At 38.2% G+C, this 25,536-nt stretch overlaps 1 protein-coding gene across 8 annotated transcripts in view; it reads left to right on the forward strand.

Annotated features, from left to right (window-relative positions):
• DLG1 (discs large MAGUK scaffold protein 1) overlaps window positions 1–25,536 on the forward strand; it is a 740,792-nt gene that overhangs the window by 681,651 nt on the left and 33,605 nt on the right. For all 8 annotated transcript variants that reach the window (XM_045030010.1, XM_045030012.1, XM_045030020.1 and 5 more), the window contains 2 exons: window positions 12,216–12,392; window positions 19,662–19,731. In XM_045030010.1, the coding sequence (XP_044885945.1) occupies window positions 12,216–12,392; window positions 19,662–19,731 (247 nt within the window). The remainder of the gene's footprint in view (window positions 1–12,215; window positions 12,393–19,661; window positions 19,732–25,536) is intronic.

The raw sequence follows: 25,536 nt of genomic DNA on the forward strand, positions 1-25,536 counted from the left end.
TTTCTATTTTCTGGTATTGTATCCATCAGTGGCCCAGTCCTTCTTTTATCTAGTTCATCTTTTCCAATTCTTCACTAAATGGTTCTCTCTTTATGCAGTCAGACTTTGTTGAGAAAATAGTTATTTTAGAGCAGTGGTTCTTAACCAGGCATCCACGTACTCCTGGGGTTATGCAGAGGTCTTCCAGGGGGTACATCAACTCATCTAGATAGTAGCCTAGTTTTACAAGAGGCTACATAAAAAGCACTAGCGAAGTCAGTACAAACTAAAATTTCATACAATGATTTGTTATGCTGCTCCATATAATATACACTGAAATGTAAGTACAATATTTATATTCAATTCATTTATTTGATAGTTGTATGGTAAAAATGAGAAAGTAAGCAATTTTTCTGTAATAATGTGCTGTGACACTTTTCTATTTCATGTCTGATTTTGTAAGCAAGTACTTTTTAAGTGAGTTAAAACTTGGGGTGTACACAAGACAAATCAGATTCCTGAAGGGGTACAGTAATCTGGAAAGGTTGAGAGCCACTGTTTTAGAGGATATGTTAAATTTGTTTATAAAATTCAGGCTTTAAATGTAAAACTGGATGGAGCTAGACAAAATTGTAAGACTACTGAGCAGACCCGAGTTAACAGACAAGGTAGGGTTTGGGATGAAGAATGAAGTTTTCTAAATCTTTGGTTCCAAAACAGCTGTGTCCCTAAATTGTCTCAGAAAAGGTACCTTAATTAAAGAAAATATTACACAAGTCCAAATTCATTACCACCAATTGTTTTGACAATTGACTTGGATTTATAAGTTCAGAATAATAAAGAAATATGTAACTGAAAATTCCAAGATGTATTTTACTTCCACCATGTTTGAGAAAATAAATACTCTTTCTCAGGCTTTGGAGCAGCATGAGAGCCCATTCACAGCAATAGTGCCATGTATGCTCTGTTACTCTTTGATGGGAGAAAAATCTTTGATGCTCCATGCAGTCTTGGGTCTATCAACCCTTTCAGATTTCATATCTCTGCTTCAGCAGTGCTGCAGATGAAGCCTTTGTAGAGTACATCTCCATGGTACCCAGGAAATGCGGACCTTCTGCAAGGACTCCTACCACCCATCTTTCCTTTCCCACTGTCTTGCAGCAGAACCCCACACTGTTTGTTTACCATGGGTTCAAAACCCCTCTATATTTATAAGTTGCTAGATATTAAGGCCATACAGGACTTTCCTAAAGTAATTACTGTTTGAACTAAAGGATGTATTTAGAAAAACATCCAGTCCTGACTTACCAGTTATGAGAAGTTCACTATTGCCCTTTATAAATTGTTCAAATGGTTAATTTATCCTCTCTCAAAAATCTGTAAGTTACTTCTACTCTGAATTTGTCTAGGTTCAACTTCCAGACATTGGATCCTATTATACCTTTGTCAGATAGGCTGAAGAACCACTCATTCTAAAATTTCTTTTCCCCATGTGTAGATGCTTATAGATCTGTTCAAGTCTGATCATGTCACCCCTCAACCTTCTCTTCATTAAACTAAACAGACTGAGCTCCTCTCATCTTTCACAGCAAGGCATGTTTTCCAATACTTTATTCTCATGGCTCTCCGATTTATCAACATCAATTTTGAATTGTGGACACTGGAACTGGATACAGTATTCCAGTAGCAGTCACACAAGTGCCAAATACAGAGGTAATATAACCTCTCCCTACTTCTACTTCAGATTCCCCTGTTTAAACATCCAAGGATCAACTTTATACCAGTATAACTGCATCCACACTAAGATCTGTAACAATACAACTATGAAATAGTTACACTAATAGAAACACTGTGTAGATCTTGCCTTAGTTCAGTAGAATGTGACAATATTTACCAAAAATTTTTTAAAAGAATTAGTGGAAATTGATGGATAGCAAAACATAAGGAATAAGTATCCAAGAATCTCCTATTTTTAATTACTGTGACACCTGTAAATTTGTGTTATTGAGACTGTGGGTACTGTAAAATTATGATTATGATAAACATATGGTGAGAAAAAGATTAAGGGGAAGAAAAAACAGATAACTATAAACAAGAGAAAATAATTATGAGGATGAAATATATGTATACATGAGCAAGATGGAATATAGATTGAATAGACTTATAGTGGGAACAGTAATAGTGGAATATTTTTCACCAATGAGAATTGCTACTTTTAATTATATATTTAATTACACATTTCCAAGAAACAAGACCAGATATGGAATTTGGGTCTTTTCCCCTCATATATTTATAATTGTATGTTTTCTAGATTTGCTATATCTCTTTGGCCTTGTATACCAATCTATTATTTTAATATATGTAGTTGGCATCTGCTTCTGTAGGATTAACTTTTTTGCAATTAGACTAGCCCTAAATTCAAAATGAATCTTATTCTTTGTTCATGTTAGTACAGAATTTAAACTTTCATGGATTAAGGTCCTAAATTCTAAGAACAAGACTGTACTGAATAACGTGGTTATCCTTCTAATATATTTTCCCCTTGAATAAATATACATATAGGTATTTCCATAAGCTATGTCTCTCATTGGATTTAATATTCAATCTTCATCATACAGCTAAGCCCAGTAAATTCTAAATAGTTTTCTTTTGCTGGGTTAGCTGTAGCCTGATTTAGAATAAAACCTACTTATGTTCATACACATACATTCTTCTGGGTTTTGTCATTTATGCTGTGCCTCAAATCTCTGTCATACACTTATTTATATAATTTACATTTAACTGATGCATGTAATTATTTGTAAATGATTGAAGCTGAGCTTTTAGTTTTGGCTATTAGTTCTAGAAGAGACATTTGTCCATGCTATTGACTAGAACTGGATGGAGAACAGTAATTCCATTTCACAGAGAATTTCAAGTTCTCCAAATTTAGTTTAGTTCCAAGTCAGAATAAAAACAAAAATTTTGAAATTCTCCTTAAACAGAATTATCATTCTCCTCCCAGCTCTGCTGCATGCCGTAGGGTATAGTCTGCCTGGTTGGGCTACCCCAACCATTAAAAGTCGAGTTGGCACTGGGCTGACAGGCTCCCTACCTGGCTCCGCACCGCTCCTCTGAAGCAGTGACATGCGCCTGTGGCCCCTATGCAAAGGTGTGGCCAGGAGGGCTCTGCCCCGAGCACCGGTTCCACAGCTCCCTTTGACCGCGGCCAGCGGGAGCTGCGGGGGCGGCACTTGCAAGCGGAGGCAGCGCGCAGAGCCATCTGGCCACGCTTCTGCCTAAGAGCCGGAGGGACATGTCGCCATTTGCAGGGAGCCCTCTGAGGTAACTGCTGTCCGGAGCCTGCACCCCAATCCCCAGCCCTGAGCCCCCTTGCACACTCAAACTCCCTCCTGGAGCCTGCACCCCCTTCTGTGCCCCAACCCTCTGCCACAGCGCTGAGGCCCCTCCCGCACCCAAACTCCCTCCTGGAGCTCGCACCCCTCCCACACTCCAACCTCTTGCCCCAGCTCAGAACCTCCTCCCACACGCCAAATCCCTCAGCCCAGAGCCACTTCTGCACCCCAAACCCCTCATCTCCAGAGCCCAGATTTCCAGATGGAGCCCTCACCTCCCCCCATGCACCCAACCCAGAACCCTGTACCCCTCATTTCTGGCCTCATCCTGGAGCCCACACCCAGAGCCCATACCCCTTCCCACACAACAATCCCCTGCCTCAGCCCAGAGCCCCCTCCCACACTTTGAACCCCTTGGCCCCATCCCAGAGCCCCCTCCTGCACCTCAAACACCTGAGCTCTGGCCCCACCCCAGAGCCCCCACCCCCAGCCAGAGCTCTCACCCCCTCCTGAACCCCAGCCCAGAGCCCCCTCCCAAACCCTGAACCCCTCATTTCTGGCCCCACCCTGGAACCCACACCCAAAGCCGGAGCCCTCACCCCCTCACACAACCCAACCTCCTGCTCCAGCCTGATGAAAATGAGCAAGCTCTTCTCTAGTGTGGACCAACTGCACCATGTAGATAAGCCCTTAATTGCACAGCTCCCAAAATATGATCAGTAGCAATATTGACAAACAGTTGTTAGAAGGACAATACACAAATTAATTTGCACATCTAACATTCTGGCTGTTAACATGACACATTCAGATTCACTCAGTTACTATCTTCAGTGCATTGTTACATGCACCTGCTTCGATCTATGTGTTTTGAGAGGAGAGAGATATCCTATATCCTTCTCAAAAACTGTTTTCATTAGCTCCATGCTTGCATCTGAGCTCCATCTTTTCACCCTCTTGCTCCACCCAGGAAGTGGAGTGAAAGTATGGAGTGAAAAATTTGGGACTGAATTACAGTCTTATCAAGTCACTGATAACTTTCAAGAATATTAAGTTGTCAGCGATAATGCTGCAAATGTCATCTGTTCATGTTGTGTCACTACTTTCACTCCAGCCCTCAAAATCATCAGACCTATGCAATCTGTGGTATTTAAATGCGGGAACTTTGCACACTACAATGTAAGCCCAGAGTTAGCAGAATTCAAGTGAGCAGACCCTGTGTTTGCTAACCAAGGACTTGACTGTCTACACTCATTTGTAAGATTAAGATTTTGTCATGGTTATTTTTAGTGAAAGTCTCTCCTCACTCTGAAAGTGCTTGAAATGGCTGTGTAGCAGAGCTCCAATCTTGTCCCTGTGGTTTATGCTAGCCTCAGTGGCTCACTGCGACTCTCCATGTAGCCTTTCTCTCTCTAGGGCCAGGGTTACAGTCTACTGAGCCCTTTTCATCATAGGCCAGCAAGGAGGTTGGTGAGAGAGCTCCCACAGTCTCTGTTGTCCCTAGGGCTTATTTCAGAACAGTTTAGCCTCCTGTCCTGACAGGGGCCTGTCTTCCCTTCCCAGGAGGTGTTTCTGTAGTGGCAGGCTGAGGAGTTTTGGGGGGGGGGGGAGACCCAGACCCAGACCCACACCCACCCTCTGCTCCGGGTTCCAGACCAGGGACCTTAATGGTAGCAGCTGTCGGCAACTGACCTTTCACTTGCCAGAGTTGCTACATTTCTCTGGGCCACTTCCTCACAGCTCTCCTGCTTCTCCCTTACCTTAGGGCTCCCTTACCAATGGTTTGAGGGTGTCTTCATTAACCAGCCCTTCAGCTGCACTTTCTCTCCTCTGGCTCCCTGGCTCTCCCCAGCCTGACTGGAGTGAGCCCTTTTATAGTATCAAAAGGGCCTTAATTAGAGTCATGTGCTCACATTACTTCAATGGCCTCACCTGACTCTTTGCAGGTTAATTGGAGTCAGGTGTTCTCATTAGTCTGGAGCCAGCCCCTGGTCTTGTCAGTCAGGGAACAGAAAACTGCTAATCCAGTGGCCAGTATATCTGCCTTCTACTACTTTGTTGTACCCAACTGGCATGGGTCTATCACAGCTGAGACAATCACTGATGAGGTCATAACTGCACTGGAAGTGTTCATGTGCTGAGTTTACTATTTGAAGACCAACATTACAACACTTTCAGAGCTATGATGGTAGATGTTTTCCAAGAAGCGATCAGAGAAAAATTGCCACTGACAAGGGGTGCATTTATACCTGCTATCAAGACAGCAAATTGTCAAGCAGTGGAATGGCTCTGGGATGATTGAGCACAGCCAAAGCATTCCCCCCTTACTGGTCAAGGATGGGTCTTGGAGGATGGACTGGTCACACCATGTGTGAAATACCATGCATTCCCAAATCAATCCTTCAGCTAATCAAAACTCATGTGCAAAGACCTAATGTTCACCACCCTCCAAATGTTTGGACAGCAGCCCTCATCGTCTGGAGATGTGCTAGTGCAGCACAGACAAGGGTCGCTGTCACAGTGTGTCTAGCAGTGGTGCCCTAGATGGAGACAACACTGATTATGACTTTGATGAACAAATGTTTTCAGTTCTACAGGTCAAAGTTAACTTTCCTAAAATTACCAAAGATCAATATATTTTTATGTAAGCAATTCATCCTTATGTTAAATTATTATTTTAAAAAGTTGATATTTAAACATTTTCTTAAATATCTGTCTACATAATCTAGGTTTGTCGTGTTTGGTACCATTATGTTTGTGGGAGAAAGGGCTTTCAAAGATACCCAACTCAACCCATTTTCGACGACATTATATTAACAAAATTTCCACCATCCGGACCTGGAACTGGGAGCCCAGAGTAGGGACCAGCGAGTGACACCATTGAAATTATGATTCTGTAGATTTTTGCAAATCAAATGACACTTACCTTACCTTTCTATCACTATCTTGCCAAAAGAATGAGATTTTATTACATTATGCTCACCACCAATTAGATATTTTTAAATAAGTTGGTTGTAAATAAAGACTCCCCTTGCTCGTATTGAAGTCAGAGGGTTTTTTTGGTCAACAGAGAATTAATTTTTCAAGTTATTTTTCCCTTCAGGTAGTGCAGGATCAGGACCTTGTTTGGCTTTGAGAAATTAATATAGGATTAGTTTTACGAATTTTGGGGGGTAGTGTTGGTTATTGGTTGGCTTTTCTAACACAGAAAGACAATAAATAAGTGAGCAGAGCAATGATTAGCTACTTTGGAATAAAAGCAGTTGGTATTAACTTTTAGACAAGATCTTCTTTGCATTAATTGACTTACACTACTTTTAGGACATTAGTATTTATAGGTAATGTAGTTCAAGATGTTTTTTTCAAATCCATACTAAAAATAAGCTTGATTTGAGGATACGCTGAAAATGCTTACATTGACTGAAGACATACTGATTTTCATTCAAATGGCAGATCCTGTAGAGACGGTTTCATAGTTCCGATTGACTGACTGACTGTGTACACCTTGGTTCCCATACTAATATACAACTTTTCATCACAGTCACATTAGCTTGCATTATATTACCTATCATCAGCCTTGGGAAAAGGAAAGCCTGGTCATCATTAAAAAATGCAGGTTTGTCTACAGCTGTGGTTTTCAACCTGTGGTTCATAGACCCCTGGGTCCGCAGACTGTGTCTAAGATTTCCAAAGGGGTCTGCACCTCCATTCAAAAATTTTTAGGGGGTTGCAAATGGATACAGGTTGAAAACCACTGGTCTGCAGCATACTTGAATGAGACTAGACAATGGTTACATCTCAGAGTGGTAGGAAAGGCTGCAACTTTGAAATACTAATGAGAAATACTAGCTAATTCTGGTGGGGAAGGGATCCTGGCACGAATGGGTGGGGAGGTATGCATGGAAGGGCCCTACAATTCCTTCCTAGGTATAGTTGCATGCCCCCTCATAGCTGGGTTTACCCATGTAGTCCCTAAGGATAAGCTGGATTCTTATTTAATGAGAGAAGGCATATAGTCACTTTCTCCCGGCTAATGCAGGACTCAGAAAATAGGTTCCCACTGATTGTTCCTCAGCAAAAATTGCCCAAGAGAAGCAATTCTTAAGGAGAAGTAGCCTGCAAGACTGAAAAGGAATGGAACTAGATAGATTCAATGGGTATTTAAGAAAATTGACACCGTCCTCTTGCAGCTTTCCAATATACACTTTCCAATTGAAAACTTTATTAAAAACTTGGATAAATTATGTTGTTCAAAGCATGGCAAGCTAAAGTTTCTATGAACTTAGAGTTGGAAGAACGTCAGTTGCCATTTCTGATGCTGTCTTATGTTCTTTAATAATGTAAGCTGAAATAGAAGGAAAAGCCTGTTCTTTTATAGGGATTTTGGGGAAAGTTGATGGTATGTTCTCAGATGCCAAGAATGGGCAGAAAGAAGCTTTCTCTTTGTTCTTATTTACTGGTTGGCTGACTTTATCTGTCACTGTTTGATTGTTTACTGCCTCTTGACATTTTACTCCTCTTTTATCCTGTTACCTTCTTGGGAAGTGACCATATGGAGTAATGACCAGCTCAGGGCTGCTAGAGAGCATAATTGTATAATAAAGCTAAAGCTTAGAAGTTAAAAGAAATGCTGGTAGAAATTACGGCTAACACTAACAGGAACTCTTACACGCTAAGTAGTTTTTCATCATGCATTGAAATAATCACATCAAAATACATGTAAAATAAATCGTTCATTTTAGGAAGTATATAATGGAATAGGGGCAATTTAATTTTAAGACAGTGAAACAGTAAAAGAACATGTGTGCAGTGTTCTTCTCTAACAACAAAGTTATGCAAAGTAGAGTTCGAGGAATGAATGTGTAGGTTTATAATTCCATAATTTATAATTTTCAGAAGTTATTTGTGCAATCACTGAGCTATTTCAGAATTAAGAATATGGCTTATTCAACTGTTGCAAATATATATAGCATCTTTTGGCAAAAGAATTTGCTTTAATTTGAGATGTCTTGAGTTATATATCCAAAGGTACACTGTGGAATTAAAGTGAAAGATCTTGTTTTAAAGCTGACTGCATTTCAACAAAACAGTAAGGCTGAAAACTCCACTTAAAGCTTAAAGCCTCAGTTTAATATTAAATATTAGAAACATGGACATGAAATATATCAGCACAGTAAATATTTACAAATATATAAACCATAACAATATGTGCACATTTTTCTTTATATCTGATAGTAGTGAGTTATATATCTTTCCCAATAAAGAATTATGTGTACAGTCAACATGGTTATTCTGTTGGATACAGATAAATTGGTCTCTAAATGAAAAATTTATACTTCCTAGGTGCAAGTGATCACAATCTAATTTTCATTTTCTATGAGCAAACAGAATATAGTCCTGACCAGTAGCATCTACATTTGGTGCTTAAGGCCAAATTTCCACAGGTGAAATCAATTTTGAGCAAAATTCAGAAGGAGGAAATATTTAAATATAAAAATGTAAATGGTAATTGGAAATTAAAAATGTTTAATTAAATATCCAAAAACCCCATAGTTCTTAAGTCTTTGGTTAAAAAATAAATCAGGGCAACGACAATTAATTTTAAAAAATTATATATATAACAAATGGGAAAATAAGGATGCTGATAGCAGTGAGTACAAATCAGCAGTTAAAAATGTTTACAGTTAATAAGGGAAGCTAAAGATATCAGTGAAAAAATCTTGGTCAGTAGGATTAACAACAATAAGAAGGAATTATTTAAATAGATTGGGAACAAACAAAATCCTAGCAGTGTTATAGGTCTGATACTAGACTCAATCGTGATGTAAAAAATGCAGAATTATTCAACAAGTATTTCTGTTTTGAGCTCAGAAGGAGGAGGATGTGTTCATATATTATAGTGATAAGGAAATGCTTTCTATTCTGTCAGTCATTAAGGATGATATTAAACTTAGATTGTAAACTCTTTGGGGCAGGGGACTGTCTTTTGTATTCTATATTTGTACCGCTCCTGGTCCATGACTGGGCTCTTGCGCACTGTGGTAATACAAACAATAAATAATAATAAAGTAACTGTTATAGTTAAACATTTTTAAATCCACAAGACTGGATAACTTACACTGATGATTATTAAGAAAATTGGCTCTCTGAACAATTAAGGTTGATTTTTTTTTTTTTAAACAAATCTTGGAACAATCATGAAGTTCTGGAGAACTGGATAAAAGCCAGTGTTGTGCCAATTTAAAAGGGAAATTGGGATGATCCAAGAAACTTTTAGTCTGGTTAGCCTGCCTTTGGTACTAGGAAAAATCATGGAAAGGCTAGTATGGAATGCTGTCAGTACAGAATTAAAAGATAGTAATATTAATGCCATATTGATGAATGCCAGTACCCAATCAACATGGGTTTATGGAAAGCACACTCTTTGTGGACATAATATACTTATACTTCTGTAAGGCATTTAGCTTTGTCCTCCATCACACACACACACACACACACACACATATATATATATATATATATATATATATAAAAATAATTAGCATAATACAAAATCAGTGTAGTGCATATTAATAGATTTTAAATTTGTTAACTGATTGATCTCATAAAGTAATTATGAATGGAGAGTAGTCATCCACTGGTGATGTTTGTGGTGGGGTCCTAGAGGTATCTGTTCTTGGCCCATGGTATTTAATATTTTTATTAGTGATCTAGAATAAAATATAAAATCAGTGCTGGTAAAATCTGTAGATGATACAAACAGGGTAGAGTGGTAAATATTGATGAGGCCAAGTCATTATACAGACCAACCTGGATCAGTTAGTAAGGTGGGCTTATTTGAACAACATGCATTTTAACAAAGCCAAATGGAAGTCCAGGAACAAGGAATGTAAGTCACACTTATGGGAATGTACCCTTGTAAAGAGTGACTGAAAAGGACTTGGGTCACAGCAGATAACCAGTTGAACATGCAGTGTGGTAACTATGACCCTTTGATGTAGCAGAAAAAGGCATTATGTGATCCAGTGGTTGGAAGCTGAAGCTGAAAAATTCAGACTAGAAATAAGGTATAATGAACCTTCTCAACAACTTACAGGGGTGCTTCCCAAGGGGTACCCAGGGTTGTGAAGCACCTTACTAGCATCTGCCCTTAGTGTGAGGAAGCCTTCTCTGTGCCTGCTAGGGTTCTGCACTCCATCTCCACAAGCCACTGGCAACATGAGCAGTCCCCTCTAGGCTACACAGGCCCAGTTGTCTCTCTACAAGTTAGCAGGAGGCACACTCTAACCTCCAAGCTGTCTGAGCATCAAACTGGAGTGCCCAGTCCTGGATCCACCGGACACTCACAGATTCGCTGCTTCCAAAGAAACAGTATACCCCAGCTTACCCGTTCCACCTCAGATAACCGCTACGCTTAACACAGAGCACTTTGGTTTACTTAATACAGGTTTATTAAACAAAGCATAGAGATTCAAGTAATAGCAGGTAGAAGTATTGGAAACAAATGGTTATCTATTAAATAAAATCATAACATGCATTCTAAAGCCTAGACGTAATTAACAAAATATTCTCATGTCTACTGAAGTATTTCTCACCAGCGCTTCATAGACAGGCTGTCTGTGGCCCTTTTTTAATGGGACAGCCACACTGTTAGCTTGCCTCCTGGGTGAAGGACAAAATCTTGCCCCCGTCCACTTTTTTTATGCAGTTACAGGCTATTGTCTCTTAACCCTCTTCCAAGACTTACCTTGGGGTTCTTTTGTCTTTGCAAACAGTCCAGTTAGTAAACATAGCCTGTCTCCATGTATGTTCATTTTTCTGTATGTTGATTGAGTTAGCCGTGAGGCTTGCCTTGACTCAGGTGACAAGCTTTACCTCAACAGGGTTGGAACCTAATATTTTACATTTTACATCTCTCTTAAAGTATTTCCCTTAGAAACATCTTGCAATAATTATGACAACCAGTGGGCTACTGGCCCTTGGTAGAGATCTCATATGCCACCCTTTTGTGAACTGCTATGAAGATATCAGACCGTAGTTATCAAAACCCTATGGACCCCGAGCCTCTGCCTGTTGTCACCTGGAAGTCCCTGGGTCACACTTACGTAGGGATGTTATGGATTCTCCATCACCTGAAGTCTTTAAATCAGGATTAGATATCTTATTAAAAGATATGCTATAGCTCAAACTAAAGTTATGAACTTACTTTAAAAATCACTGAGTGAGGTTTTTTGCCCAGTGTAATGAAGGAACTCAGACTAGTTGATCATAATCCCTTCTAGCCTTAAAATGCATGAATTTATGCAAAGTGCCACCAGAGAGGAGATAAGACTCCCCCAAATAGACCATGCATCAGAATTGCCAACCCCATGCATTCAAAAATCATGAGTCTGGCTTCAGAAAATTGAGAGATTAGCTTTAAAAATAATGAGATTTAAGACAAATATTATGGTTCTTCTCATTTGATTTTTGGTGTTTGAGCCTTTAGGTTGTATACAGGTCATATTTTCAACCTTTTCCTCCACAGTCACAAATTCTAGGAACTTTTCTTTTTAACGAAAGCTAAGGTTTTCACTTACTCACTTGCCTCCAGGGTTGTGGCTTTAAATAAAACACCAAGTAGCGTGAGACTTGTGATTAAGCTGTTCTATCCATATCTATCTTAAGTGACTTCTTTGAGAGCAACTACTATGACTCAGTACAGGGCCAACCAAACATTCTGCATTCAGTAAAAATTTACAATAATTCAGTAGTCCTGTGTTTTAAAGATACTCAAAACCAAAAAAGTAATTTAAAATGGGCTCTTCTGGGTGATTTGTTTATTGGAAAATATGAGGTTTCTTCAGACATGTCTGTTTTGTGCCTGCCAGTCCTCTATACTTAATGATTTTTTTCTGAATTTAGAGCTCTCTTTGACTACGACAAGACTAAAGACAGTGGTCTTCCCAGTCAGGGACTGAACTTCAAATTTGGCAACATCCTCCATGTCATTAATGCTTCTGATGATGAGTGGTGGCAGGCACGGCAGGTGACACCAGATGGAGAAAGTGATGAAACTGGAGTGATTCCGAGCAAACGAAGGTATATTTCATGGTATTTGTTCAGTCTGAGATATTTGCCATTGAAATAGTGGTTGTATTTGTAATCATGCACAAATTAAGTAGTGTCTCATCTCAATTTAATGGTCCCTCATACGTTCCTCCAAAGTGTTTTTATGAGAAGAGTATGCCAGTCAGCACTACACTAGATTATTACATATTAGTAAGAGATATTTGCAGCCTCCGGGTTAGAGCACATGGCTGAAGACAGGAGACCTGGGTTCTATTTCCAACTCTCACTTTGTGAATGTCACTTAACCTCTTTGTGCTGCCACTAAAAGTGGGTTTAATCGTGCTTCATTTCCTTTAACTGCTTTGACATCTACAAATTAAGAAGTAAAAAGTAATACTGTTTCTTATGGAGTTGTTGGTCATGACTCCAGAGTTAGTCAAGTCAGAAGTTATCAATTTAACAAGAGCTTTAAGCCTTTATTTTGTGACAATCTCAATAAAATGACAAAAAAATGAAACATCGTAAACTTTGTGTACTATTTTAATTTTTCATGGTGGTTCAATGAAAATTGGGATGATACCGAAAAAAATAGTAATTTTAGATTGACCCTTTTTCAGAGTTTTTCTTAGGATTTGTTTCTTGGAGGGTTGGGGAGGAGGGGAAGATATCCTTTGCAAGAAATCTATCACTCTGATATCTATGCAATGCTCAACATGTTGCTCTTTGTGTGCTGAATAATACAATATAATTTATATTGAAGATATTTATCTGTGACATGAGTTTTAACTTTTTCTCAATAACTGAAAAGAAATCAAGCTGCACCTGCTCTATTTAGCAGTGATGATGTAACGTATCCACTTCGAGAGGGAAAGAGATGTCTGGAGGAAAGTTCATTGAGCTCGGAAACAGGCGCCCATGAGTTCAAAATCTCTGACAGTGTTTTTTTTTTTCCCGTGCACTTCATCAATCTTATTATTTCCAAGATCTTCTCTCTTAGGCCAAACTCCTTCTCAGATTATTCGATTTCTGACCACTAACCCACTATCTTCTCCCAGAGCCAAGGCTAGAAACCGTGCTCTATAGTATGCTATGCTGTCTCCCAAGTAGTTGTGTCACCCAGTTGGAAGCTGTGTATCACGCCTTCCCTCCTCTGATGGCTGAACTAAATACAGAATAGCAATTACTCTTGTAGCTCGAGTGCTAGAGACCTGAACTGGGGATGTCAATGTCCACAGATCAGAGCTTGCTGATGACTCAAGTGCAGGTGACTTTGTTTTTCAAGTTTTCTGTTTTAAAACAACTGGTTTATTTAATCCACTCTATGAAAACATCCTGTAGCATACATTTGTAATTAAATAATTATTATAATCTGTAAATAATGGCCTGCCACGCCAAAATACAGGTGAAAAATACATTTGACATTTGTATGTCTAAAAAGAATATCCAAGTTGTTGTTATCAATGCTAATGTAGATTTTGGAAGAGTTGTTAAATCTCAGCCTTCAGGGTTTAAGACAATATTTAACTAATGGGATTAGAAGATCTAATACAGACTGCAGATTATCTCACACCTTTGCCCAAAGTGGGGTTTCTTGCACCCCTCTGGTGCTGGGTACTGTTAGAGGCAGGATAGTGGACAAATGAACCATGGTTCTGATCCAGTATGGCAAAACCCATATTGCTGTGTAGATGTTTCACAACCCAGCCATTTATCATTTTTGATGTTGGTATCTGCCTATTAAAATATATAACTTTTATGTATGAACTGTCATTTTTACTGTATTAGAAATTTGGGCCCTAGTCCTGCTGTTGAATTCATGTTGGTCCCATTGTAAAATTGGGGCTTTATTCTGTTTCACAGCTTCTTAGTAGTTGGAGTTTTATAACAAATGTATCAGTCGGTTATGGAAGTGTGATCTTACATGGTCTTACTGAAAGAAATTAAAAAGAGGCCAGCCCAAATTGTGGGGCAGGAAGGATAAGCCACATCCCATTTGAAATCACTGTACCTGTCAGCCACTGGCAACTTTTCCTTGTTGGAAGACAAGCAATGGCAAAGAGTGGGATTGGCCAGCAGGCAGCATAGGAGGCCTGTAAAAGGCAGTATGAGGCAGAAGCAGGCCTCTTCTTGCTCCATCCCAGCCTCACTATCCCCTTGGCTAATCATTTGAACAGCTACAGGCAGGGTGGATTTGATTTAAATCAAATTTATTTAAATCGTGTTTTAAATCACTAGTTAGGAAGACTCGATTTAATCATGGATTTCTACATAAAAGCACATTCTTGTTGGTTAAAAAAACAAGGAATCCAGCAGCACCTTAAACACTAACCGATTTATTTGGGCATAAGCTTTCGTTGGTAAAAAACCTACTTCTTCAGATGTATGGAGTGAAAATTACAGATGCAGGCATTTTTATACTGACACATGAAGAGAAGGGAGTTACTTTACAAGTGGAGAACCAGTTTTGTCAGGACCAATTCTGTCAGGGTGGATGTAGTCTACTTCCAATAATTGATGAGGAGGTATAAATACCAGGAAAGGGAAAGTTGCTTTTGTAGTGAACTAGCTACTCCCAGTCCCTATTCAAGCCCAAATTAATGGTGTTACATTTGCAAATGAATTTTAGTTCTGCAGTTTCTCTTTGAAGCAGGGCCGGCTCCAGGGGTTTTGCTGCTCCAAGCAGCGCGCGCACAAAAAAAAAAAAAAAAAAAAAAAAAGGCCATGATCACGATCTGCGGCAATTCAGCGGGAGGTCCTTCACTCCAACCAGGAGTGAGGGACCCGCCGCCAAATACCTGGACTTGCCGCCCCTTTCCGGAGTGGCTGCCCCAAGCACCTGCTTGATAAGCTGTTGCCTGGAGCCGGCCCTGCTTTGAAGTCTGTTTTTCAAGTTTTTTTGTTCAAGTATGAATACTTTTAAATCAGTTATAGAATGTCCAGGGAGATTGAAGTGTTCTGCTACTGGCTTTTGTATGTTACCATTCCTAATGTCCGATTTGCGTCCATTCATTCTTTTACATAGAGACTGTCCGATTTGGCCAATGTACATGGCAAAGGGGCATTGCTGGCACATGATTCTTGTTGGTTGTTATAACCTTAATACATATTCTTCACAACTCAGAGATAGATGTAGGTTTCATTTTTAGAAGGTACACTCTATACATTTTTAAAGTGATTTGTTTTGAAAACTTTTCAGATCAGTTTTACAGCTATATCACAAAATGAATGATTGTTTGGTTATTTCATTTACCAAAGGTAATTGTAGCAGATATTTATGAAGTAATTGGGTGAACTATCTCCAATTCAACAGGTTCATCATTAATATTTGGAGTATTTTCTTGCCAGGCTGCATTAAGAGGAGAACATCACCAGACATTTAAATTATTTTATTTAACTAAAACAACGTTATGTATTCTGGATTTTTATTTTTCTTCAACAGCAAACAGAGAATATTTTAACAAAACAAGCATATGAATTTTTGAATTTAGTTAATCATTTAAGTTTTTTAAAATCAGGTTTGTTTTTGTTCAAATTGTTTTTAAACTAAAATATTTAAATGAAATATTTAAAAACAAAAATTAAAACGACTGTCAGCCAGGTCAACATGAGAACCTTAAAATATTGGCTTTTGCAGCTAACTCGGTCATCTTCACCTTCATTTTCCTGTTACTGCTGTTAAAAGTGAGATTATCACTTAAACCAGGGGTAGGCAACCTATGGCACGTGTGCCGAAGGCGGCACGTGAGCAGATTTTCAGGGATACTCACACAGCCCAGGTCCTGGCCACTAGTCTGGGGGGTTCTGCATTTTAATTTAATTTTAAATGAAGCTTCTTAAACATTTTAAAAACCTTATTTACTTTACATACAACAATAGTTTAGTATATATTATAGACTTATAGAATGAGACCTTCTAAAAATGTTAAAATGTATTACTGGCACGCGAAACCTTAAATTAGAGTGAATAAATGAAGATTCGGCACACCACTTCTGAAATGTTGCCGACATCTGACTTAAACAGTCTCAGAATCTAAATGCTTAAGTGACTTCCACCAGTTCACTGGTGTGACTTCCTTTAAAACATCATCAGCAAACATATTTCTTGAATGGTTCACCCTTAGCTCTGAGATTTATTATAGTTGGCATTATGGAGGGATGATAGTTGGATGTCCATGTCATAGCCAACTCCTCCTCTTCAGCAGTTAAGGTTTGACACTGGTACTGAGTATTGAGAATATTTGCAAGAAAATGAGCTGGAAATAGTGCTTGTCCCATTCATTTTTTTAATGCTTGTAATTTAATACTGTCATTGCATATTTCTCTTTTTAAGAACTCACTCAGTTCCTTCCAAATTTCAACAGCATCAGCAATAAAACAGTTATTTCCCTGCATTTTGTTCAAGGCTACAGAAATAGGCTTCAGGGTACTTGGCACGTGTTCAACATTTCTCGTAAAGGTAATAATTGGAGATATACCAATCTCCTAGAATTGGAAGGGACCTTGAAAGGTCATCGAGTCCAGCCCCCTGCGCCTTCACTAGCAGGACCAATTTTTGCCCCAGATCCCTAAGTGGCCTCCTCAAGGATTGAACTCACAACCCTGGGTTTAGCAGGCCAATGCTCAAACCACTGAGCTATCCCTCCCCCCAATGTTGAGAACTTTAGCTGTGACAGTGCCATCTAATTTTTCAGGATTTTGTTCACAAACTGTCATCAGTTAGGCCAGTTCTTGATATAGTGCTCAAAACAGTCTACTACTGAGTTCCATCGCACATCTTGTGAGAGAGTTAGCTTGGTTCCTCCCACTTTTTCAGAGCAGCTGCTGCAAAGTGGTTGTTACAGAAGTATTTTGCAATTTCAACATCATTAGCCTTTATTTCTGGAACACTGAAGTCTTTGGCTAGGAGGTGCATCAAATGAGCACTGCAACCGTACATTATTAGCTTGGGACTCTATTCTAAATCATTTCTTCTCAGCTTGGATACATTTGCAGCATTGTCTGTGACCAAGCTGCATAGTAGACATTTGAATTTTTTTTCACAGTTTGTTATAGCTTTTACTGCAACTTCTTGTCAGTATTCCGCTGTGTGTGCATTTCCTGATGTATCAATTGTTTCTGTAAGGAAGACATTCCCATCTTCTATTGTCACACAAGCACATACAACAGGATCATTGTGGACATTGCTCCACCCATCAAGATTCAGGTTAACAATTTCACCCTCTATACCTTTTGCACACTGCTCAATTTCTTTCATACACTTTATCCAGCAATTTGCCTGCGACATCCGTACAGTATGCTGGGTGGACTGCATCATGGTCTTCATAACTGAACCATGTTAATGAAGTGGGGGTTCTCAATCCTACGGAAAGGAGAGTTTGTTGCATAAACAAACCGGGCAATTTTTTCATCAATTATCTCTTTTTGTAATCTGCTGGTTCTTATAAAAAACTTATCTATGGTTGTTTCTGGACGATGGAGATTTTTTTTTTCTTTTTGCTACAGGTGATATACTGTGGCTATGTGACCTACATGGTGTGACTGAAATACTATCATTGGCAGATAACTCTGAAACTATAGAAAATGATGGTGATCTTGAAAGTGGGTAGTCTTCAGAATCCTGTATGTTCAGGATGAAGTCTTCTAAACAAAATAAGTCAATGCAGTTATTTAATCATTATTACCATACTGCTCATTTAGTATTACTCGTTATATTCACTGACACTCAGTACTACTTTAAAGGTGAAATTGTAAAAGGAAGATCTGCCTTTTTCAGCTATTTATTTTTTATCACAACTATATTTTTTGCTCAAACATGAGAATTCAAGAATAGCGCAGAAGGAAGACAGCCAGTCCTTAAGAAAGAAGTATGAAATAAAGTTTACCAACCTGAAGATCCTGCATGTTCAGACATGTTCCTTTCATCATCTTCAACGCAGCTTCCTCCTGAGAAGGAACACTTATCATGATGTTGTTTCATTCAAGCAAGCAGGCCTTGCATTTCTTTGTTTAACCATTTGCATTTTGCACGCATGCGTGTCTTACCCACAGGTAGAGGAACTTCATTAAAATATTCCCACACTGGGTCTCTTATGGCCTGCTGCCATTATAGATTTTCCCTTCTAGTGAGAGAGTGGTATGGTAGATCTCAAATCAGTTAAGGCTACACTCAGAAAGACCTCAAGACTTCTGGAATATGCTGCTCAAACAGCTTCACTTTTGTTTCTGCTGCCTGTCCCTCCCATCTCACATTTATCACCAGACTTCTTCTCCTTGTCCAGATCTATTCCACCCCCAACTATCTTCTATTCAATGAACTTTTTTGAAACTCTGCACTTTGAGAAAGAGGTAAGGGATTGACTCTGTGTACACAAATGTGCAGAGGGACAATAGGGTTGAGGTCTCTATTTCTCACCTCTGTATATTATTTATCTGTTTAAAAACATTTTTGCTGTTAACAAGCATGTTATCTCTGGAGACACAAATCCACAGTTTGAGAACTTCAAAACTAAGCATCTCTGATGGTATCTTCTAGACTGAGCACCGAGTCCCATTGGGTAGATAGAAAGATTAACCTAAATAATCTATACAGAAGCCCCTGGAACCCCATAAGAATTGGTCCCTAATCCATGAACTACTGGAACTCATTTACAAAATTTTCTTAGGGTTTCTTATATTGTCTGATACTATAGAATTAGAATTTATAATCCCTATTCCATGATGAGATATCTTTGAGCTATAATGTATCTTAATTAAAACTTTAAATAGGTTTTTCCTCAAAAAGTATTTTATCAAAAAAAAATTAAATAAAAAAAATCTGATTTTTTTTTTAATCATTGATTTTTATCCACCCTGGCTATAGGCCTGAGTCAGTCCTGGGAAATGACAGGATGCTCTGGATTTGGGTATCAACAGTGAAGGAAGGAAAGCGAGAGCTCAGCATAGCTGTTGCTTTCCTTCATTTAACTCTGTTGCCTGGACAGAGTGCCTTAAGGAGTTTCCTTGGTTTAAACTAAAGAATAATAAGAAAGTTGTGTCCTCATAGCTAAAAGATTCTAATTTGTCTCTGTCCTTATTGGATCCCTGCCATTCAGAACCTACAGTATATTGTTTGAGAATTAAAATTAATTTTTCTCATATTGCCCTGTGCAGACTGAATATGTGTATGTGTTCACACCTCATCCCATCATGCTGGAAGCACATCTTCAACAGATAATATGAAAGCTGTAGTATTTTATAGCATTAGGATTGGCAGTATAAGGATCATGTTGAGAGAGTGACATTTTTTTCATTTTTCTCACAGGGTTGAGAAGAAAGAAAGAGCCCGCTTAAAGACAGTGAAATTTAATTCCAAAATGAGAGGCGATAAAGGGGTGAGTTTATGAAATGTTAATTACTTTTTTAATTAATATGGAAGGTAACATTCTTGACTGGCTTATGTATGTGGATTTAACTTTCCTTATTTAATTATAACAGTTAAAAATTAAAACGTCTGTCAGACAAAACTAGTTCATTCTAAAAATTATTATTTAGCAAATGGTAATTTTTAGGGTTGTCAAGCGATTAAAAAATTAATCACACTTTTTAAATTGCACTGTTAGTAATAGAATACCATTTATTTAAATATTTTTGGATGTTTTCTACATTTTCAAATATATTGATTTCAATTATAACACAGAATACAAAGTGTACGTTGCTCACTTTATATTTATTTTTGATTACAAGTATTTGCACAGTAAAAAAACAAAAGAAATAGTATTTTTCAATTCACCTAATACAAGTACTGTAATGCAATCTCCTTATCATGAAAGTTGAACTGACAGATGTAGAATTATGTACAAAAAAAGCCTGCATTCAAAAATAAAACAATGTAAAATTTTAGAGCCAGCAAGTCCACTCAGTCCTACTTCTTGTTCAGCCAATCATTCAGGCAAACAAGTTTGTTTATATTTGCATGAAATAATGCTGCCTGCTTCTTGTTTACAATGTCACATGAAAATGAGAACAGGCGTTCTCATGGCACTGTTGTAGCTGGTGTTGCAAGATATTTACGTGCCAGATGCGTTAAAGATTCCCATGTCCCTTCACGCTTCAACCGCCATTCCAGAAGACATTCGTCCATGCTGTTGATGGCTTCTGCTCGATAACAATCCAGAGCAGTGCGGACAGACGCATGTTCATTTTCGTTATCTGAGTCAGATGCCACCAGCAGAAGGTTGATTTTCTTTTTCAGTGGTTTGAATTCTGTAGTTTCCGCATCCAAGTGTTGCTCTTTTAAGACTTCTGAAAGCAAGCTTGGAAGGAGTGGACTCACCCCTGCAGCGCCTCCTTCTGGTCGTCCATGGGAATTAGCTCTTCCAGCGTCCTGGATCACCCCCTGCAGGCTGGTGATCCACCTTACCGCTGGCCCCCATGTCCCTCCCAGGACCCCGGTGCCCCTTTCTCTGGGTGGGTGCCCCTGTGGCAGTACATCCACACTCTGGGTCTCCCCACCCAAGGGAACCCCCACCCACTAACCCCACCTCCCTTCAGTGTAAGGCTACTGCCAGTCACCATCTAGCCCCACTCCCTGGAGCAGACTGCAGAATATTCCACTCCTCACAGGCAGAGACAAATTAGAACAATATGTGCCGGGTCATTATCCGAGACTGCTATAACAGGAAATATATGGCAGATTGTGGGTAAAACAGAGCAGGGGACATACAGTTCTTCCCCAAGGAGTTCAGTCAGAAATTTAATTAATGCTTATTTTTTTTACTGAGCGTCAGTGAAGAAGCATATCCTCTGGAATGGTGGCTGTAGCATGAAGGGGCATATGAATGGTTAGCATATCTGGCACGTAAATACCTTGCAATGCCGGTTACAAAAGTCAGGGGTGGCTCTAGGTATTTTGCTGCCCCAAGCACGGCAGGCAGGCTGCCTTCAGCGGCTTGCCTGAGGGAGTTCCCCGGTCCCGCGGATTCAGCGGCACGCCTGCGAGAGGTCCGCCGAAGCCGCGGGACCAGCGGACCCTCCACAGGCATGCCGCCAAAGGCAACCTGCCTGCCGCCCTCGCGGCGACCAGCAGAGCGCCCCCCGTGGCTTCCCGCCCCAGGCACGCGCTTGGCGTGCTGGTGTCTGGAGCCGCCCCTGCAATAGTGCCTTGCCAAATGCCTGTTCTCACTTTTGGGTGACATAAATAAGAAGAGGGCAGCATTAATGCCTGTAAATGTAAACAAATTTGTTTGTCTTAGTGATTGGCTGAACAAGAAGTAGGACTGAGTGGACTTGTAGGCGCTGAAGTTTTACATTGTTTCGTTTTTGAGTGCACTCATGTAACAAAAAAAAACTACATTTGTAAGTTGTTCTTTCATGACAAAAAGATTGCGCTACAGTACTTGTATGAGGTGAATTGAAAAATACTATTTTGTTTATAATTTTTACAGTGCAAATATTTGTAAGCAAAAATATTATACACTTTGATTTCAAGTATAACACAGAATACAATATATATGAAAATGTAGAAAAACATCCAAAATATTTAATAAGTTTCAATTGGTATTTTATTATTTAATAGTGCAACTAAAACTGCTTTTAATAGCAATTAATTTTTTTGAGTTAATCACGAGTTAACTATGATTAATCGACAACTCTAGTAATTTTATAAACAAATCTGATTCAGTTTTGCCAGTGTTCCCAAATGCGTCTGAAAAACTAGGTTAGGAGTGAATGTTGTTGTTAATATTCAGATAGAGCCATAAATAGAAATGGTCCTATATGGTGATAGATTAATGCCAAAAAAAATGATGTAGTATTTGAAAGCTATGGATTTTTAATGGGACCAGAGCCTTAATGGTCTCTTTTGGAAGAGAGAGTGACTTTGCTCCTTCATTTTAAACAGTGGCTACCCTATACAGTAATTTTTTAATAATGAAGTCTAAACAGTTTTTGTCAGTAGGTCTGTCTCAGGATAATAAACCTACATTTTGAGTCACTTAAGGACTATGTGAGAAAGATTCTCATTGTCAGTTAACAAAAACTCTAGGTTAACATTTATTGGTTCATTTGTTATTGGTTCATCAGAAACTGAAGGGCAGTTTATGCATGTCAAAAACTGTTGTTTTAGAGGACAAAATAGTAAAAATTCACCCTGAGGTAATATTTAGGAAACTAATGTTTCACCAAATTATTACAAATGCTTAGAATTGTAATGCATGACCATCCAAAATAGTCTCAGGAAAAATCTGTTACTACTATTTTTAAAATAGCCTCACCATTTTTCAGATTTTAGAATATAATTATATTCTGCAATGATTTAGATCATTTTGAGCCGTGAGTGAATCATGGAATCGTAAAACTGGAAGGAACTACAAGATGTCATGTAGTTCAGTCCCCTGCACTCATGGCAGAACTAAGTATTATCTAGACCATCCCTGACAGGTGTTTGTCTAACCTGCTCTTTAAAACCTCCAATGATGAAGATTCCACAACCTCCCTAGGTAATTTATTCCAATGCTTAACTACCGTGACAGAAAGTTTTTCCTAATGTCCAATCTAAACCGCCCTTGCTGCAATTTAAGCCCATTGCTTCTTGTCCTATTCTTAGTGGTAAAGGAGAACAATGTTTCTCCCTCCTCCTTGTAACAACCTTTTATGTACTTGAAAACTGCTGTTATGTCCCCTCCCGGTCTCCTCTTCTTGAGACTAAACAAACCCTACTTTTTCAGTCTTCCCTCATAGATCATGTTTTCTAGACCTTTAATCATTTTTGTTGCTCTTCTCTGGACTTTCTCCAGTTTGTCCATATCTTTCCTAAATACTCCAGTTTTACAATCAAATCAACCCCCTTAAAATCGGGATTGTAACAGATGTTTCCAGATTTTATACAACTACTGATATGCTAATAAGCATAGCTAAAATACATTTTCAGTTTAAGGACTTACTTAAATTACTAATGTGTTGACATTTTAGCCAAAACATACTTTGTAATTCATTGGAAATAAAAACACTAGTTATTTATTATAATCATTTTAAAAGTGGAGAGAGCTAATGCAGCAATATCCAGAGTAGGCTACTGCTATAGATCCCAAAGATTTCTTTTTAATTGTGTTTACTTAGTAAGTTAGATATTATCATTTGCTTTATATGATTTGTATAAATTCACAGAATCAAATTGAAGGGACAAGGTAATAAGAATATGAATATATAGTCCTGATAAAGTATCAGAGGGGTAGCCGTGTTAGTCTGGTTCTGTAGAAGCAGCAAAGAATCCTGTGGCACCTTATAGACTAACGGACGTTTTGCAGCATGAGCTTTCGTGGGTGAATACCCACTTCTTCACCCACGAAAGCTCATGCTGCAAAACGTCTGTTAGTCTATAAGGTGCCACAGTCCTGATAAGTAGGACTTATCTTTTATTGGACCAACTTCTGCTTTCTTTTATTACATGGTTCCTGTCAGCAGATGATGCAATGTGCCTTTCACTGGTATTTGTAAGATAGCTTGGTGTGTACTGTTAGGCATATCTGCAACTGAGCAACCTCAAAAGAATTTTGTTTAATCAGCGCTTTCAACAGAGCAGTTTAAACAGTGCCTGTTTGGGTACCTGCTTACTAGATAATGTATGCTATGCCCAGGTTACATATTGAAAGTTTTAATTAGTTGTATCAATAGTAAAATGCACTTAAATGTGTATCTGCATTTTTGCACATAGTCTGTTTTAGATGGAAACAAATACCTTTAGTGACTTTCTGACGGCCAAATTTAATACTGCCTTGAGACTTACTCTGATCATTATTTATATTTTTTCAGTTTGTACATGCAAAATTACATATTGGAATATTATACCATGCCAACTGAGGGTGCAGTAATTTTTATATATTTTGAATTTACTCTTTAATTTTATAGCATTTATCATTTTACCATTGAGGAGATTACTTTTTTTTTACAGTGATAAAGTTATACGTTAATTTCAAGTTTGTCATCTTACTTGTAACTGACATCCTCAACCTGTGATAGTTGCAAAAGGAACATTTTTAGACATTTAAATATTTGTAGTGATTGTTTTTAATTAAACTAGAATAATTTTGCAAAACATTACCATACAACATATTCCTTGAGAAGATAATCGCATGTTTTTGTAACTTGTCTACCATAAAATTGTAAACAGTTAACTGAATTAACTATGTATTTAAATCATAGTCTTGTATGTTGACTGTAACAAAGTTTGTACACAGTAACTGTGTACTAACACAGCACCAAAAATATGCATGAAATACTGAGTGGAAAAACAAACTACGCTTGCCATTGATAGAGAACTGCATTTCTTTCTCTATAATAACGGTTCCTGTTCCAAGCACTCATTAATCTTAAACTGTTCATAGTCTTTTGCTTCAGCTGAAAATGTCAATATTTCAGTTTCTCTTTAAAATACCCTTAGTACCTCACTGTAATTGTCATTGAGTATTTTCCCCCAGTGTAACTATATGAAAGATATCTACCTGCAGTATTTTACATATTATACTACTTTGACATGTATCAAGAATTCTTACTTAAAGGATTCTATGTAATAATAAAGTAAATATTGCAGCTCTAAATATAATATTAATGAGAGAAAACATTAAAATGCCAATTCCATTTATTCTAAGGAAAACTGAGAAACTGGAGCTTGCATGATTATCATGTTTCTTGTCTATTCTTTTAATATACACATTTATCTCATTTTGCTTGTGCTTTTTCTGTGGTTAACAAATTCTTTCTTGTGTAATCTATCCATAATTTGCAATGGGTTTATGAAATAGTTATAAAATTAATGTGTCTACAACTAATAAGCAATTCTCTCTAGCCTTTATAATCATATTTTTAAAATCATTTTTTGGCTAATGTTTTATTTAAAATCAGTACATGATTATTATTTATTTTGCAATGAAACTGACTCTGACCATTATACATGCAGTATATGAAATTATTGTTAAATGGTTTTAAGTCAATAAAATTTACTGTAGAGGAAGTCAAATAAAAGATTAGTTTTATCAAATATTTTAAAAGGTAGCTAAACAAAAATGAGTATTCTGCCAGAAGTGCATTAAAAGCACCACTGCATTGTTCTAAGTGTCAAAAATAGCTAAATCTTTCTGCCTTATTTGACTTGCACCAAAATTTTGTAACAGCTTTCCATAATGTTCTTCTTTTGAAGTTGA

The sequence above is a fragment of the Mauremys mutica genome, chromosome 9 (genome assembly GCF_020497125.1).
Source record: "Mauremys mutica isolate MM-2020 ecotype Southern chromosome 9, ASM2049712v1, whole genome shotgun sequence".
Taxonomy (NCBI): domain Eukaryota; kingdom Metazoa; phylum Chordata; order Testudines; family Geoemydidae; genus Mauremys; species Mauremys mutica.